Genomic DNA, 18590 nt, shown 5'->3' with positions numbered 1-18590 from the left:
TATACATTTATGAGGCCCTACTGTTTTTACGACGTTCATTATTAAACAACTTGATTTACAAATTGGTTCTCGCAAATTTCTACATCAACGCTTTGTTATCGAGTATAATAATAACCGTTACCAGAAAATGCTCTGATTAATTGGCTAGTTTACAAATTGGATTTTACAAAAAGTGTCTTGGAAATGCCATATTAAATACAACTTGGAGCTACATCAGTACATTATAAGAAAAGTTATGATGGAGCTTTAAAAATCCAGGAAAACTGCAAACTGTGCTTAGTTTTTTCATATTAAAACAAACTATTTGTTTTTTATTCTTCTTTAATAAACTATCTTTTACGTCTTAACGACGACAAAGACGAATGATACACTTTTTTCGAGGGTTGCCAGAAAGCTTTCATTACTATAAATTCCCAGACATATATCCTGCAGCTTTTCAAGAATTGTTTTTACAAATAATCTGGGCAATTATATAACAATATGAAATTATAATCATGTCAGTGTTAACGTGTGTCATGTAATAGGGCTGGACGGCCAAAGAATACGTTTTATTAAGGAATAAAGAAAGATTTTGTAAGTTTACAAGACTGCAAACTTAATAGGCCACCTCATAAAATTTAATGGGACGAACACTTTTAGCAATAGGTAGACTCTTTTTTTAATTTAACAACGAACTTGTACGAAACGAATTGTAATGAACAGAGCTTCTCACAGCTAGTCAGTTGACTCCAAATAATTTCAGTAGCAGGTAACCTATCAGCCGGGAAGATGTTTATCACTATACTATACTATACTCGGCAGAAGTAAACGGCCAAATTAGTACTGCACCATCCTCAAATGTTTATACGCCGGTCAGTCAACATTAGCACATAATTGAGCTTTTTATAATGCATCCGCACATGGGACAACTTAGCCTAAATATAAAGCGTTCATTGCCTCTTACATTATTGGGGTTATGGATACTTTTACTGTATTATTTGTTTTTTTGCTTTACTTGGTGTTTCCTCCGTCTTCCAAATACTTCTCAAATGAACAATTTAAGATCCATCACATAAGTTACAAAATACCTCAAAGGATAAATTTAAGATAGCCTTGCCTGATTATCCAAGTGCGAGAGCCGATAAACCATGGGATATTTAGTCCAACCAAAATGTACACTCAGGTTCTTGAATAGCGCCTCACCGCTGTAAATTGACATGTCAATAAAAGCATAGAAATACTATATATTATTAATATTAAATAAAACATAAAAAAATATTACTTATTTGCTTGAGCCCTTAAAAAGTTCCACTCATACACGAAACAAGTTAATGCTCATCAAAAGGACGTTAGTGAGATAAAGAGTTTAGGTCACGTAGGTAGTATTGACAATCTTAATGTATTAGAATTCATTACAAGACGCCACAACAGTGTTTCAACGATATTCAAAAGGACAATTGATCGGTATTTATTTAGTTCGCGATTTATTATCACTGAGCTCTAGAAATAATTCAATATCGTTTGCAGAAAGTACATACGAAGGCTTCCGAACGTTGCAGTGATAGACGTAATTAGGAATAACTGTCCTATCAGTGACGAAACCTCCGAAGTATTGCTCAGCTGCTGCTGCCAACGAAATCTGCATAATCTTTGGTCCTACATAATTCCAAATACAAAATATTTGTTGCAAATGGTACAGTAGTTTATTAGATTAAATTAAAAATGGACGCAGATTATGCCATGTGCTGGCTTATTTTAGTCGTAACAATCGACCTGTATAACAAAAACAAAATGTAATCCTAGGTTACGTAGAACCGTGCACACAGCTTTTATTGTGTGATTGCACCAAGGACGCAATCTAAATTCCTAAAGTGCCACTTCGATACCACATGGCGATACATGTACCATAAGCCTTCTGGAGTAGGTTTTTTTTTAATTAATGACCTAAGGCAACAACAGAAGGGGTGAATTATATATTAAGCGGTACCTGTGGTTTTTCTAAAGCAATGCTTAACTACAGAGGCGGCCTGAAAACCGAACACAATTTTATTTCAGATGGCTGCAGAAGTAATTTGGTTTTAAAAGTGTATATATATATATATATATATATATATATATATATAGGCAAAATGTCAATGTCTCAAGTCGATATTTTTTCACCAAATAGATCTATCTTTAGAATTCGTACTCACGACGAAATGTTATGATTTACAACAGACCAAACAGAAAGTTTAACAACGCTATATAAAGTCCTATCGTCCGTGAATACAAATATTGGAAACGAGAAGCAAAAACGGCCATTCACCACTTAATAATTCGGTGTTTTTACGCGAGACGTAGACGGAATAGGCAAAGACGTGCACCAAAAAGCTACGGTATAAAAACAGTGCCATAAATTAGGTATTTGATATGGGCGCAGGCGCGGTTTTTTTAGCCCCCGTTGATGAGAATATAATATGAATTGTCATAAATTGTACCCAAACAGGACCGCTCTAGTGAGCCCTACCGCCTTTTGACTACGTACCAAGTGGCCCAGCCATACGGACGCTTGCGAGCGCATTCATATGATTGAGACTGGATTGAACCAGCTTAGCCCATGTAGGCATACGCTTTCCAAGTGGTCGATCTGGTCGAAATTCAGGAAAGCCCCACGGATCTTCAAGTATAAGGTGGGCGACCCGAGACGGATGACGAATCGCGTACGACGAACTTAAGAAGCCTCCCAGCGAATGACCTACCAGCACGAAACGCTCAAGGCCTACGCAACGACGCCATTCCTCAATCGCTGAAATCGCAATACATGAATATTTCGACTATGCATTTTGAGTTACAAGCAATATTCCTTAACCTGAGCGAATGTATTGGGTTAGCAGGTAAATTCCCGCGATTTTTTTCGGTATTTCTTGTTTTCAACTTTTCGCCTGCTGATGGTCATATTACGCCGTGGTTGCCACGTATAGATTTGAATTTTTTAAAAGCTATCAAAATGATGTAACAGTCACCAAAGAGCGACAACATAACCGTAACTAAAGAAGTCAACAAATTTACGTTAATGACGATATTTAAATACTTGATATTTGCTAAATATTAATTTCAGAAGAACGCGACAACTTTTTATGTAACAAAAAAGTTTATCATAAACACAATCGTCACTATTTTGGCTTTTTTTTTTTGTGAGAAATGTTAAAACTATACATTCACTTTAGTTCTCAGTATTCAAACGATTGATCCAAACGCAACAACGACAGCGAGCTTGTGTAGAGGCAAATATAGAATTCCTCAACGCTCCACAGCTAACGAACGAAAAACAAATAACGAAAAACAGTGAAAATTTTGTTGAGACTTATCCATTAATATAATACAAGTTATATCTTTCACTACGGTTGACATTCTAATTTCCTTCTACGTCATTGTATGAGAAATACTGATAATAATATTTACCGTAAACCATTTGCATTTCGGCGATCCAGGCATCGCCACTGAGGTCGGGTCGACTACTTCGTCCAAATCCAAGTAGATCAATAGCATATACATCACGACGACGCGAAAGTTCCTCGAAGTTTAGAATCCACATCGGCCCTCCGCACGCGAGTCCGTGGATCAGTACCAAAGGAAGTGTTTGTGACTTATGTCATAGTGGCGTTGCGAACGAACATCTTTATTAATTGAGAGGTTGCATTCTGCATCTATACAAAAAAGTCCACAGGCGCTCAATCCTAATTGAAACATTTGGTCCTCTGCGCGTATAGAATTCGAGGCCGACATTAAAGTGAATGAAATATTACGTGACACAGAAGAGGTTACGGAACGGCTGGATTATTTAATGTGTTATGTAGTATTGCCTATAGAGCACGCCATTTGTATAGCACCTTTTTTTAGTACGTATAACTGGTTGATTATTTGTTAAATATGATACACTCGCGTAAATTTAATCAATAAAAAAACGCCTGTAAATAAATGCAATGCATTTATTCAGAATGTATGTAATGCCTATATATCGAATTTCTGTACAAATTCTATCTGTCGATCTAAGCGAACTTTCACAAGACACCTAGTCAATAATAATAGTATACATAAAATCCAGTAAGAAAGAAGGATGTCTTCAGTTCTTAGGTATAAATGGACTCAACTCGCTTTACGAAAATCTAAGCTGGCTGATCATTATTCCGGATACGTGCCGAATGAGGTTAGACAAAACGAATATGTTTACAGTCAGTACGAGCGTCCGCGTGACTAATTGGTATTTCGCTCATTCAACACAATGCTATATCCATAAAAGATCTAACGACGTTCCGCTTCTGCACTAGTGCTTTCAAGATAGTGAAATTAAAGAAGTAGATTATCAGGTATCCTCACGACATCTCAATCTGGTTGAGAACAGAAACCAAGAGCGCCTCATAGTTCATCAAAGGGGACGAGGCATTATAAAAAGATATTTTTCAATTGAACAGCCCGCGTTACCGTTCGACACATCTCGTATTGAGACCTCACATCTATACTGCATTTAACGTATTATATATCCACCTAAAATCAGCCCTGTTTTCATGCGATTGCAAGTGCGAACCTCATACCTGTACAAACTTATTTTGGTATATAAAAATTCAAAAATATTCCTAAGTGTGATTTCGGTTGTGCGTGCTGATAGGCAGGCAGGCAGCGCTCCTGAGCTAGGCATGTTGTCCTAATATATTAGATATAAAAAAGTAAAGTTGAAGGTTTCATTTTTGACAAGTGCAAATGCATTCATACGTGAGGCATGATATGTTTATAAGCTCTCCGTATGACGGAAAGGACAAGAGCTACGAGCGAGTTTCTATAGTGCGCCTAAAAGGTTTAAGTTAAGCTTTCATGTTATAGTGCAGGTTCTAATAATTTAAAGCGGTTAAATCGTCTACACCACACTCTGTCCTCCTAGATACGTTTAAAACTTTTGGTGGGAAGTGAGTTTTAAGCCGTCTGTGACTCCGAAGTACTGCTGTAGATCAATCCAGTTGTTTGGAGAGTTCTCGCGGTTTCTTCTCTCCCGGACTCTCCGGGTTCTTGGTCAAGTGTCATATACTATTTATAAGCGCTTAGTCTCTGTTACAATCTATTACGAACATAGCGTTTATGTAACGTCTAGTTCAAGCTCCCAACGATGGATGTCCGAAAGGGCAGAGAACGAATTCACTTTTTCGTTCGGCATTTGCTAGCTTGCCAGAGATATTGGTAAATTGAAGGGCGAGATCTGGATAGCCGTAATGGTGAATCAATAACACGCCTCACTCTAGGTTCTACGAGGAATACGTTTATGAACGAGTTCTAGACAAACTGAGAAATATAAATTTAAAGTTTTGAGTAAATCCCCTCGAATGGAAGTACTGTAATGGCTAAGCGTCTGCTTGTTTGGTGGCGATCCTCCTTCAAAGGACGAATCAAATCAGAATGCATTTCCCAAGTTTCGAGGTTGCGCCGGCACGCAACTCCACAATACGTGTGTCTGTATACAAACTCACAGGCAGAATTTCGCATTCGAAACAGTACTTTGAAAGCATTTTGAAGTGAATAACTTCCGCCGTGTGGCGCCTTTAAAGAAAACGAAAATGAAGTACCAAAGGCTACGTTTGACATTTTCTGTTACGAACGAAATCAAGTATTTATTTGTAAAGTACCGATATTATAAAAGGCTTTTGGGGAATAGGCTGTCAATTAACGCCAATTATGTATGTTACACCAATGTTTTGGGGGCTAAGGAGAGACCTTTGGAAACGGCACTTGTGTTGCTACAGCGCACGAAATCGTGGACAAGGCCAAACAAATTTCGATGAAAGATCACCATCGAGGAGCCTGACATCCCAAACGAATTATATCGAACAATTTTGACGGATTATTTAGCGGCGAGAAGGTCCACAGAAAAACCTATGTTTAGGAACCAAAGTTTGGACTAAATGCAGACTCGTAAACCACCGCTTTAGCGCCCAAAACCCAAAGCTGAGCCGAATTTGCTTCAGTGTGTCATTAAAGTTGACGGGACGTGGGCGTCCGGATATGATGTAAAGGACACAGGCTTGAAATTGTGCGTTAATAATAATTCATGCTGAGTGGTTCTATTATCACTAATTAGTATTATGAAGATTTTCCACAAAGGTTGTGTAAATGAAAGACGGCTGTTCGTCAAGGGAAGTCTAAATTTTGGCAGAACATATTTGAATTCCTTTTTATGATAGTGTACCGGCTCACACTTTTCCACTTGGGAAGCGAAAACAAGATGCATGCATTGCCCTAATCCTACATTCTAGCTCGAGCATTCTAGCTCGTACCCTACGACATTTTCACTCATTCCCAAATTAGAAAAACAACTGAAATATGAATGATTTGTGTTATTAAGAAAATGGAGTAAGGCGAGAGTAAAGTTGAAGTGTAATTCTAAGAATAGGTTCGAAATTGCGTTGAGTTTTATCTCTACCGTGGAACATGAGTATTATGTCCGCTATATGTTAGCTGAGTGGACAACTGCGCCTTGGAGGATTGAGGCTTGTGCAGTAGGTACAGAGCCGAACTGTCGATATTTGTTTGTACACAGTACACCTTAGTAATCCATCTTCCACACTTGAACCTAAAGCAAACATTAGTTTGCCAAAGACAAATGCGGCATAATATTTTTGAAAGTATATAACACCTGGCAAACAACAAAAAAATCTCTACAAAGAAAATTCAATTAAAATAATTTATTAACCGAGGTGCCTACTTAATACTATCACATTGCCACATATAACTTTCAGAAGTTGTCGCAGTAATTAGTATGAATAAGCAGACAATAATTGCAATAATAGTGGTGTTTACCTAGTTTAGTATAGACGTGAATATCATTTTCTAAGTCTTCTTTTTATGTGCACAAAGGATCGTCTGCTAACGGCATGGAACAGTTTGTTTATTGACGAGGCTTAGAACGTCTAGCAGACCCTTTTGTATAAGCCTCCGTTCGTTTTTCATTCGAAAAAAACTTCGTTTTTCTACAACCGGCTGTTCTAGATAACAAGATGGCTGAAAGTCGCAATATGACTCGTCAATAAGAAATATTAATCGTCTGTCTGAATCACTTGGAGTTCGAAATTAAGGTTTGTAAAGTTTTTTTATAATTGACATGTTTAGTCGTAGCGTGTCAGGCCCAGAAACGCGGCGTTTAACATTATGCATTATAAAAACCAGCCTCATCTGCGAAACGACCATATACGTTCAATCCGACTGTTGTTACGGTAAGTCTCACTCTCCATATTATCCTGTTTGTCCGAATAGCATATTTTCGAAAAACCTATTTTTTAGACCAAATGTGATTCATATATACATCCTTTTCAGACGCTACAGTAAAGATTTCGATTTTCGATTAAATGCTAAGATTGTCAATTTTAAAAACTGTTACGCATGTAGTTAAGTTATACGTTATAGTTAGAACTCGAAGTTTCATTATAAAGCAAACCACTACTAAAGGATTTACTCAACAAACAGCAATGTATATAATTGTTGTTCTTTTAGAGTGAGCTTGGTGACTGTGTGTTCATGCTAGTGTCTCATATGCCTTTGATATTTTCGCCCAGAGACCATTCTCTCAAAAAAGGGTATTTGTTCTCCTAATATATTTGCGTATTTATATGTACACTATTTTATCTATACTATTTACAGAATCGAGTTAAATAGATTGGATACGGAGCAAAAATCAGGCAAAATAGTATCAGAACTAAATAAAAAATCTAAGTCAAAATCATGTTTTCAAAAGACATAATGTAGGCAAAAAGCCCCGAACCCGCTCGATGGATAACAATTGGCTCATTAATTCCGATGTTTTTTGAGTTAATTCTCAATTAATCTTGCAGCGGTTATTTTCTAACGCGGAACTATCTTATACCGATTCACAGAATTTTACTGAAGTCAAACCTACAGCCTGTATGAGTCGATAACTAACGTTACGGAGTTGCTAAAGAGCGTTACCCACAACGTGTTCTGGCCGTTTTTCTACAAAGTATACATCTCGGGGTATTTGTCGAAATAACTCAAAAAGGCCTATCGACCTGATTTTTTTTTACAAATGCGCCATAGTATATGCTACTTCGGGTAGCGATAATGGAGTTCATTAGGCGCTCAAACTGCAAGAGTTTAACACACTAAAATCAGATCTGATAGGCACTATCGTTTATACAGTGTCATTAAATAACAAGCCAGGACTGCCACTTCATGCTATCACCGGGCAACGAAATAACCTTCAAGCAAATTCGAGCTGTGTAGCAAATTTCACCACCTTGTTGAAGCCAAAGATTGCTTCTATACTATGTCTTCGTTTCGGTCCACAGAAGGGTTCTTAATGTGTTATCATCCATTTCGCCATTAACTGACGCTGCCGTTTCACCGTCATCTTCAAACGAAAGAGTCCCGTGACATTCTCATTGTAAAAACCATGACACGCAGTATTTTTTTGTAGATGAAAACGTCGCTCGACATTTATCCTTGGACTCCCTGAGCTCCTGAGTTAAAGGAGATTATGTGATCAACAGGACCGTTGCTACATGTTGTACGTTCCAACAGGTGTTCAACGACGCTTGTGATTGCTCGGAATCTCTCTATTTTCAGTGAACTGTAGCCTGTGAGGTCAAAATGTCTTGCCAAAACACTCGCCGAGCACGGCATCGCATTGGGGTCACTGAATTGTACACTGCTCCGTATTGTAGCAATGTTGTAACCTCTTTGTGGTGTCCGAGGCCTCACTTTGCTTGCAAGCGAATCAGTCTCATCCTGTTTCTTGATCAACCACCTATGTCAACGAGGGGTGTCGTCAGTGTTCTATGGGACACCTACTGAGTGTCACCGTAATCACTGAAGCAATAAGTTTTTTCAAGGAAGAACACTGCTGTAAACTGTAAGTGTTGCGCTATCGTGTTTATCGCTTGATGTCTGATAGCTTTTTTCTTATTTACATGTTGTACAGACTTCATTGATATCGTCCGCCGTTAAGTCTGTAGTCCAAATGCCAAATCGACTTCTCTCTAGTTGACTGATAACGGCATACATAAACAACGTCATAATTTCCATAATAAACTCTAGTTCAAATTCTACTTCAAACTACTTTTAAATATAGTTGGCGCCTCGTAATCTAGAGCAAAAAAAAATGCACGTAGGTAACGATATGCTGAAGAGTATGCTGCTCATCAAATATCAACAAAGACACCTACTTGAGGATCATCACTAGCGACCTTTATGGTATAGATGCGACAGGTATCTGCGCTATCACCGATCCTGCCGATGTCCTCGAACCAAGATTCGTACGGCTTCTTCATGTCTTCATAAAGCAGATGAGTTTAATACACCCGTAATCACATAAAGTCAAATGAAGATGTCGGGAATCCTTTATTAAAGCGACACAAAATATGAGCTGCTATAGATAGACTTAAATGTGACTGTAGTAGATTGATTCTAAATAGATCGGCGCCAGCCATAATGCTGGTACGATGTATTGTTTATTACGCAAGGCAGTCTGACGATTAACTATATATATATATATATATATATATATATATATATTGAACTACATGGACAGCAAATGATTTCTTTGCCAGGTGATTTACAACGATACTCAACACGCCTTCGCATTTCATTATTACGCGCACTTTCTAATATAACTTACACAAAGCCTTACCTCTATGTATGTAACCATAGAAAATATCGGCTTTGAAAACCAAGGAGTACAATGTACAGTTTCATGGGAAATCACCATAAAACAGGATCAGTTAACTCTGACTAGCAAATTGATTTAATGCTATTTACTCAAATAAAGTTATTTAGCGTTAGCTAACGTAACTTAGCTCTAGTATATACTTACAAGACATAAGCCTTCTTTCGGCTAATGCTAGACGTTTGCTCGAGGTTGGAATCCAGCGTAGTTTTTTAAGTACTGGAAAAAAAATCGCATCGAAAAGAAATTCGAGTGCGCTGCAAACGATTCGCAGCACGCACTGCTCCCTGCAATATCAGCAAACGATTTTGAAAGAAATTAGGACAACAAGTACGCAGGAACAACCTGTTTAAGGCAACAAAGACAAGTTAAGGTGGTGCAGCGGGCACGTCAAGCTAAGAAACCTCAAAAAAAGTTTGTATCAAAAGAACACAAAGAAGTCAGACGTATCAGTAGAATTATCTGGGTATATATTGGGTGTATTTGGTGTGTTGTTTGGAACTGGCAAACATTTTTCATATTAAGGGTTAACGAATTGTCATGACGACTTCTGACGTGTGTGTAGTATGATCCATATTACAGAGTAGCCGCTTACGGCGATAAAGCGAGTTGCCTGTTACTGTTTACCGCGAAGAAATGGCGTGTCCGGTACGGTTTGTACCAAATAGTGATCAACCTTTCCGCTGGTCCTTGCTCAGGTACCTTATTCGTAATATACATGAGAAAGCTGTAATATTAATTCATTTCTCCCTAAAGTTCGCAAGGGTCAAAGTATACATCCGGATCCTTGAGATCGGCGTCTAACGGATGGTAAGCCGGATAGTTAGCTTCACTTTGCCACCATAAATCGAAGTCCCATGCAAAGGTCGTAACTTTTTCTCGGAAACGCAAAGTCATATTTCCACTACGTAGATGAATATATCAAAGTCAAAAAGAATATTCCTGAGCTGGCTACTCACGGAAGACTCGTGGCTGATAACGGTAAAAAGCATGCCCCAGTATTTTTCTTCTATATCCACTGTTCCTTCCGACCCCAGCTTACCTAACGCACCATTTCTTGTCCTAGAGGTAAACCAGAATCTCTAATCGTTTCAGTTCAGCTTACGCGTCAACAAAGTATGCGGCCTACAGCTGATTCGGCCGTGGCTTTTAAGTCCACACCAATTACAGACGATGATTTGTTAATAATGTTTGTTATTATTTGTTATCAATGCATACCTAGCTTTGTAACTAATTTATTGATGTTTGCTTCTCATTCTTTATTACGGTATTGAATGTGTATAATTAAATCAAATAATAACTTGATTTCATTATCTATATTTACTAGATACCGTATACTAAGTTATATAACTGTTAACATTTGTTTATATGAAGATTGAGACCAAAATCTTGAAAGATTTAACAAAATACGTGCCCCATAGTCAAAAGGCAGTTTCACTCCTAGCGGAGTGCTATCGTATTCTTGTAACCAAGTGACCTCTTTGCAATCGAATCACACATTAACTAGGTGCAGGTGTGGATAATCTCGGGAACCTAATGTCGTAGTGAAACCCAACACTAGTAATAGAACTCTATCATATAGCCAATTGGAATCATTTTCAATTTATATCTGGCAAAATGTTTCATCGTGAAGTGTCCCGATTTCTCCATTAATTGCTGAGGCCTCCAAGCTTCTATATTGCTGTTGCCTTGCTTACTGATGTACATAGAAATTATATATCTGCGACATATGGGTAGCACAAAACTGCCCCGGCAGCGGTCCTTCTCTGGACATTCATTAGTGAGTGATTTGTCAGTGTGGCTTTGCTCTAAAATCAAACTTTCTCAACATTGATCAAAATAATTTACGAGGCAGTCAAAATGTACGGTATTTTGAGCTTGGCATAGCAAAGAAAATCGAAAACTTAGTCTCAAAGAGATTACAGCGCTTTCTGAGAGAATCTTAAATTATTGTTGAGCGTCAATATTCATATATATATTCAAGCGAACAGATTCAGCTGGCTAGCGGGACTAAGCGCTTCAGTTTGCGCATACATGGCCGAAACTGTATTTATACTGGAATATTTGATCTACCACAACTCAGCCAGGTTTATCCAGCGAAACCCCCAGTCCTAATAATTAACTTCGATTGCTCTGTTCAAACTTGTTTGGGATCTCTTTGTGCGCGCGCCGAGTGGGACTCTGTTGCTTTCGTATGTGACAGATTACATAATTTTCAGGACCCGACGCCATTAACGGCACTTTGGTCTGCGCCAACAGGCCCTCATAACCAGGCTCACCTTTCCGAAACACACCTGCTGTTGTGGCTGTACGTGTTCAACAGGGTCAATTCCGATTTTTCTTTTGGAGCAGGTCTACAAATCCGCTGTCAATGAGGTAATACGTACGTTTCCTAGCCTTTGCCTATAGGCAGCCATACATCGTAGCTGCGTACGTACTCAGGCGTTCTTTTCCATATTCCCCTCTCCGGAAAATAGTGAATCATCAGTTGACGTACAGTTTTTTTTACGTCTGGGTAGCATTGACGACAGGCTGAGACTACCAAATCCTTGGCAATATGAGCGGGACTGATCGTCATGCCCTGGAATTGGTACGACAGAGTATATTTTTCAGTGGCCGTTTATCCTTCCTGGACTGAGGACTGAGCCTGGTTGCTGAGCCCTGATTGATGCACTCAGGGAGATATTTTTGATTGCGGGAATGTGGGCCGGCGAATCTACAGCACATTTTTCGCGGTGGTAATACACCTAGGGCTTTTCACCAAAATTTGCTTTGCCCAACTTACAACGACAACGTGCAGGAACTGCGCATTGGTATACCCGGAACAATGACAGGTGCCCCCTTTTTCTACTGGGAGTGAGTGTCGGGTTCTTCTAGCACATAGTCCCGGCCCATTGAAACTAAGTTAGCATAGCAATTCGTTTTACTTACTGTTCACGAAAGTAGCCGATTTCGTGCTTCGGCAAAAGTCAGCCATGAACACGCTAAATTCGAGCCCCAAGCTTTGGTTTAGCCCACACAAGCTGTTCAAGCGTCCCCGTCTCTCCCGTTTCTCAGACTGCTACAAAGAAACGGTCGCAAAGATTCTTCTTAAAGTGGTCCCATCACATGTCCCTCACAGGCAGTATTGCGCCTTTGGTATAATCTGGTTGACCAATCATCTGCAATTTCCATCTTGACGCTCCAATCGTTCGATTTATTTTTTTGGCCGAGTTTTGCAAACACTTTTCTGGCGATGCCATCCAGTCATCCATCTACTCGACCATTAACGTATCTATATCTTTGATCATCCCACCGCCATCACTGAAATAAAAGGCAGCAACGAGCACTTCGCAACCACACGCTCAGCGTTTGTAGCTCAAAGGCATAGCGATAGATATATATATATATATATATATCTATATATATATATATATAAGTCGGTGGATACTTTTTTGATATTAGGTTTTTGAACAAGGTTTTAGAAAAAAAAGCGTTGTCCTACAGTTATAAAGGCCATGGCGAAAAAAAAAATACGCAAGGAAAAAGCCGTCCTGGAACGCCACGAAAGAAGTTATAAAGAGCCACGATACGCGCAATGCCAGAATTTTCTACGTATTAAGATACATTTACGTCAACTAATGGGATTAACGAAATAATAAACACGTTCATACCTTTTTTCCTTCCTCCAAGATTCCTGAAGGTCGTCCAAAAACGTTTCCATGGCCGCCTCTTTGCACCAACCGCACTATGCCCCGACCTATTCCTTGCATGGGTTCGTATCAAAAAAACCACCGCATCTTTGGCCGGCTTTTGTGAAATATTTTTGCTGTATGTCCTTAAACAAATCCTACAAAAAAAGTTTCTCCTTGACAGCGTCCGTTACGGCTTCCCGCAGACAAATGAAATTCGCTCGTTTTCTAGCGTTTCAGCGTGTCAGCTTGCCAGTCTTGTCGTTGGCACTGGGACTTTGTTTCTCGTCAAGAGCTCGTTCGAGAGAATGATAATAGAACAAAGCTGCAATTGTCAATAAGAGGCAGCCTTTGCAACACACAGAGACAGGAAAGAGAAAGCTGGCTGTTCCCTTGGTGTTGACACGTCGCCGACGTCACCGTAGAGATCTCAACGGGGTGACGTAAATATTCTGTATTCTCTTATTGACTGGGAGGATATTATCAGTAATACGACGTATGAGCACTTCGAATTTGGATGAAAGGCGCCAGACACTTGGAGTGATTAGGCCGGCCGCTTTTTTTATCAATATAATATTCTATATTATGGTGGTTATCAAAATGACAATGTTTTCACCTTTATTGGATCGCTTCTAAGGCAAAGTTTCAGCCATCGCAAATACAAGTATGGTAACAACACGAGAAATTAGAAGCTTTCTCATGTTTCTCACAGAAATTGCGTAGTAGTAACGTGTCGTTTGTAGGAGAAAGTAAGTGTGTTGGTTCGAGTTGATTTTCGCTACCTGCTGATTGTCTGCACATTCAAATGATATATACTACCTTGGTTTATATATATTTATTAATATTAATAATTGTATTATCATTATTGCTTCGATTTATTACAGTGCAGCATTGACAATGTTCCATATTTTTCATCAAAAAGGTGACTTATCTCACACTACATTGCTTTGAGATAAATGAATGGTGCGGATTGCTTGCCATTACTGGTCTTCAAATTATCTTCCATGATCTTAAACATCGACTAGCGTATCAGACGTAAAATATGACTTATTTGTCTCTGAACCTTCTAGGCATAACATATATATGTTTGCGGATTTCAGTGAGCAGGCAGATTCTATATCCAAACTATAAGATGGTAATATGGAAGGCAAATTTATATGAGGACTTTAGGATCGGGAAAAGGAAATTTTTGCCCAAAACAATTGATGGCGTCACAACAACAAGTGGCGTCCACAGCTACAGCGTTTGGAGACGCTATTAACTGATCTAATTTATTCGTAAATTCCCCATTAGTTTCTTGTGATCAATGATAAAGTACAGATTTCCCGTAACAGTTCTAGCTCGCTGGATGAGAATTCCATCGCATGGTATACTAGGTCATACTCATTACCTTAATTAAAAGCTTCGAAACAGAATGGAAGTCACTTTGTCTAATGCGCGCAAATCGATAATATAGTTGTGGGTATCGACTGCGGTGACATTGTATGCGACCGCCCTTATTTGGAACATTTTGAGTTGTAAACGTGGTTCTGCACGGGAGATCGTTCATGATAGGTTCATGGGGAAACAGTATTGAATAGGGTTACAAACAAGCTGAAGACAACAAATGAAGAGCGTTGCCACAGGGGAAAAGGTAGGATTCGAAAAAGAACTCGAAAAAAAATATATATAGATATATATGACATACAGCAATTGAACACTAGATCCCTTTCATCACAAGGCATACTCAACTTCTTATAAAGCTAAGGATGATCAACAATTATTTTTAAAAATTTATTGTCTACGAGTCAGTAGCTTTGAATATTACGTCAATAGCTTTTCTACAGGACGTACCCTGATCAAAAAATGAAGATGAATGTATTCGATCCGAATATACAGACGTCTGTTTTAAAAGCCTGCTTTCTAGCTTTTCTAGCCAATTGTGTTTGCATACAAGCAATAGCATTCAGGGATCCTCATAAGTGAACGCACGTAATCCTTTTTCTTCATATTCTTCAGTCAGAAAATATATTCTTCATTAACAGTCCGCTTTTCAGTTCAATAACAGATCGAAAGATGAATTCCTTATCATCTTTTGTACTTTCGAACCTAATTCATAACATCACATTTTTGGTTTCAGCTTTCTATGCTCGCCTCAAATTCTATATTCTGAAAACAATAAATCAGGTGAATTTGTGTCAGTAAGGTTTGCCTTACCACATGCGTGAGAAGATGTATCTTCACTTGCGAAAAATCTATTTTACGCTCACAAACACTCTTCTTCAGTGAGCACGAATGATTATGTTGCTATCGTAGAGGTTCAGTTACGAGAACTCCTTGACTGTGACACTTAACGTCAATAAAGAAAGACAATTCATTTTTTTTACTTAGGCAACATACCATTTCAGAGTGTTTTCAACTATAAGATATTCATAGCTAAACTCTTGTTGTAGCATCTTTAATTCAAGGTCATCTGGAACTATCTATCTCGTATGAAATTTTTTGCGTAGCCGTTCGTCCTGTCGTTTTACTTAGAGCGTATTTATAAATAATAGATGCATGAATATAAGCAAATTGAAATTCCGGTTAGGAATAGCTGTTTTCGTGATACTGCATTGGGTAACTTCTTCCCTGGGGCATTCGGTGGTCCAGGTGCGAATCTGGGCGTAACTGGGCACACGCTTCGTAATGGGAACTGGGCGTCTGATGTAATGCTTAACAGCCAAAGTAGTGGCGCTTACTTATGAACAACTCTCGAACTGAATTTTCAACAGTTCTCAGAATCTGTTATCTTTATTTCTAGAACAATGTGAATGTTTTCCGCTGCAGTGCATCGATATTATTTGTTCTTCCCTTAAATTGTGACATTGAACACTAGTGTCTTCCGACTAGTGAACTACCCATATGCGGGCTATATGAATTAGGCACGATATGCTACAGATACTTTAAAGGTATTGTAAACTGACAAATGGTAAAAGGCTGTACCTGAAGCTCAGATTATAATTGAAAGTCTCCATCACTAATAATTTTAACTTATTTCTTGCCATTTAAATTCGCCGTGTGCAGCTGTAGGAAGTCAAACTATCTAGTGGCATCATCGTGACAAGGTCAGGTCCCGTTAAGTCACGGTGAAGAAGTGTAAGGGCCCGCGGTGCAGTGAAGTTCTTGGTGAGGAAAGCCGATCGATTACTGACGACGGCAGCGACTTCGCTGACTATAACAAGGAACTGTTTAGAAAATAACAAAACACTTTCAGAGCGCTACTTTCACGGTTCGTCTTACAGAGTCGCTATAAGTGCCCTACATGCCAAGCAGCTCTAGGACAAATAGACAACCATTCTAGTCGATGCGATCCTCAGAATTCACGGGCGTGGCTGGATGACAGATCGATGATAGTTCGGTGTCCGTCTATGAGTAATGAAGCCTCCGGCCATGCGTAACATTCTTATTGGCCTGCCCTCCTCCTCTTCGACAACCGATCCGGACCAAACCATTATACTTTGTTTTTCTTGAGGTCTGTTGCTGCTTTTTTTGCCAAACAAGGTGCCGGAACGTTCCTCTGCTAGATCTCAACGACCAGATTTCGAACAGACGTCTTTCACCGGTTTCATGTGTATCAGTTGTACGTCAGTTCAGTGGTCCACGCGTTAAATTTGGCCATAAAAGTTGCCATGAGTTCGTGTGCGTGTTTTACGCGGTGCAAATCGCGATTTAGTATGTACCGTCAGTATAGATAAACTGGACATAGGCGGCTGCTGCAAAGGTGACCTCAGAAACGTTATCAAATGAAACAAATGTTATAAAAGACAAATGAAGGTGGCGTGCTACTTACATTTAAACAAGACTGCAGTGGCGCGGTAATAGCAGTATATACAAATGCTCCAGCTGTGTGTGCATGTAGGAGTCTCGACTGACTGTCCGGGCGGGCTTTTCATGTTGGAGAAGCTGTACATGTCTGTTGAAACAACTGCTTGTCTTTGTCTTGCTGTGTCCAACTTACGGGACCGAAAACGAACGCCGCAGAACGTGCTTTTTGTAGCATGAGATAAGTAGCAAGCTTCTTCTGCAATCACGGCCCGCTGGACATGAAAGCAATCTTTCGTCAGTGGCCAAGCACGTTAATTAAGGACGTTGCTTCCACGGAACTTGCCTTGCCTGACGAAGTCCGCGAGACGATTGACCGCAGCGGACGAATTAGTCTTTCGCTTAGCGAGCCCACTTTTATGCCAATAGGCATAAACGGCAGTACTACTTTGTCGATGTGCTCGATAGCCTTAGCAAAGTTGAATTAATGTAGCACTACATCAAACCGACAATACGAAACAGATATATATAAAGTGACTAGCGGCGTGACCAGTTATGACACGCATTCAAGTAGTGGACATTGATGTGTGGTGTGCAAACGATACGTGTTCAAATATATGGCACACTAAAATAACACGTGCCATTGCTGTTGACGATTTAAACGTGTACTTAAGAGACGTAATAAAACAGTGGCCAGTCGATTGGGCGAGCTGAAACATGATTTGTGTGGGCATGATGTCCGCTGCGTGGTGCAACCGGAAGGTCGGGGCCAATTTATGACTAAATAGGTATTCAGGCTGCCCACCAGGCACCAGGTGGACGCTTAAGAGTGCTTAGTTCTGATGCTGTGGAAAAATAATTATTAACCTTACTAAAAGAGTTCCATAAAAATTATTAAAAAGATACTATAGGCATAAAAGCGCTACTACCTTGGATAGTTCATATTGGTAAAATAGTTAATTTTTACATAGTTATATAAAATAATAAATAAAATAAATTTTATAAAGTTATATAAAGAAATTGAATTAAAATTCTTAAGATTCTCCTAACGTATTAGGAATCTAAAATAGTATAAGATAATTATGGGGAATTGTTGTTAGTTCGAATAATTTTCAGGGACTATAAAAAAAAGTTGGCTTAATTAACACCTTACACATATGACAAAAAAAAATAACACTTGCTACTAGACAAATATAATAAAGATGAAACAAAATTTTATCAATGTTACACCTAAATTATTAGATCTTGTTTCGCGTAAAATACAGTATATAACAATACCACTACAGCCGAACAGTTGGTTAAATAAAGTGCAGAAGGGAAAGTCATATTAAAGGGTATATATATATATATATATATATATATATATATATATATAGAACTTAGGTTAGTGTCATTAGGAAAGTGATTCTGAGATTTATCCCGAGAAGATTTCCATCTATGTAAGAATTACAGAGATG

General features: G+C 38.9%; 1 protein-coding gene and 1 long non-coding RNA gene across 4 annotated transcripts in view; both read right to left on the bottom strand.

The window, feature by feature from the left end:
- Positions 1-13667, bottom strand: part of LOC111268877 (1-acylglycerol-3-phosphate O-acyltransferase ABHD5) — a 19051-nt gene extending 5384 nt beyond the window's left edge. The window contains exons 1-7 of one of the 3 annotated variants that reach the window (XM_022848093.2): positions 13333-13667; positions 9827-9966; positions 9180-9286; positions 3421-3604; positions 2504-2764; positions 1518-1635; positions 1097-1184 (exon numbers count right to left, since the gene is read on the bottom strand). In XM_022848093.2, coding sequence (XP_022703828.1) covers positions 1097-1184; positions 1518-1635; positions 2504-2764; positions 3421-3604; positions 9180-9286; positions 9827-9966; positions 13333-13382 — 948 coding nt within the window. In that variant the 5' untranslated portion in view covers positions 13383-13667. Of the gene's footprint in view, positions 1-1096; positions 1185-1517; positions 1636-2503; positions 2765-3420; positions 3605-9179; positions 9353-9826; positions 9967-12610; positions 12869-13332 lie in introns of those variants that run through there. The other 2 variants (XM_022848094.2, XM_086971851.1) reach the window with 2 other exon arrangements.
- A 534-nt stretch (positions 13668-14201) lies between these two features.
- LOC111268880 (uncharacterized) lies at positions 14202-18460 on the bottom strand. The gene is made up of 2 exons (XR_002685435.2): positions 17162-18460; positions 14202-15498 (listed from the first exon to the last, which is right to left on the bottom strand). It is a non-coding gene; the product is annotated as an uncharacterized LOC111268880 (long non-coding RNA).
- Positions 18461-18590: the final 130 nt, after the last annotated feature.

This window comes from Varroa jacobsoni, unplaced genomic scaffold (assembly GCF_002532875.2).
Source record: "Varroa jacobsoni isolate VJ856 unplaced genomic scaffold, vjacob_1.0 scaffold_1327, whole genome shotgun sequence".
Lineage (NCBI taxonomy): Eukaryota > Metazoa > Arthropoda > Arachnida > Mesostigmata > Varroidae > Varroa > Varroa jacobsoni.
The sequence above is the reverse complement of the archived record's forward strand: the minus strand, read 5'-3'. Positions and strand labels throughout refer to the sequence as shown.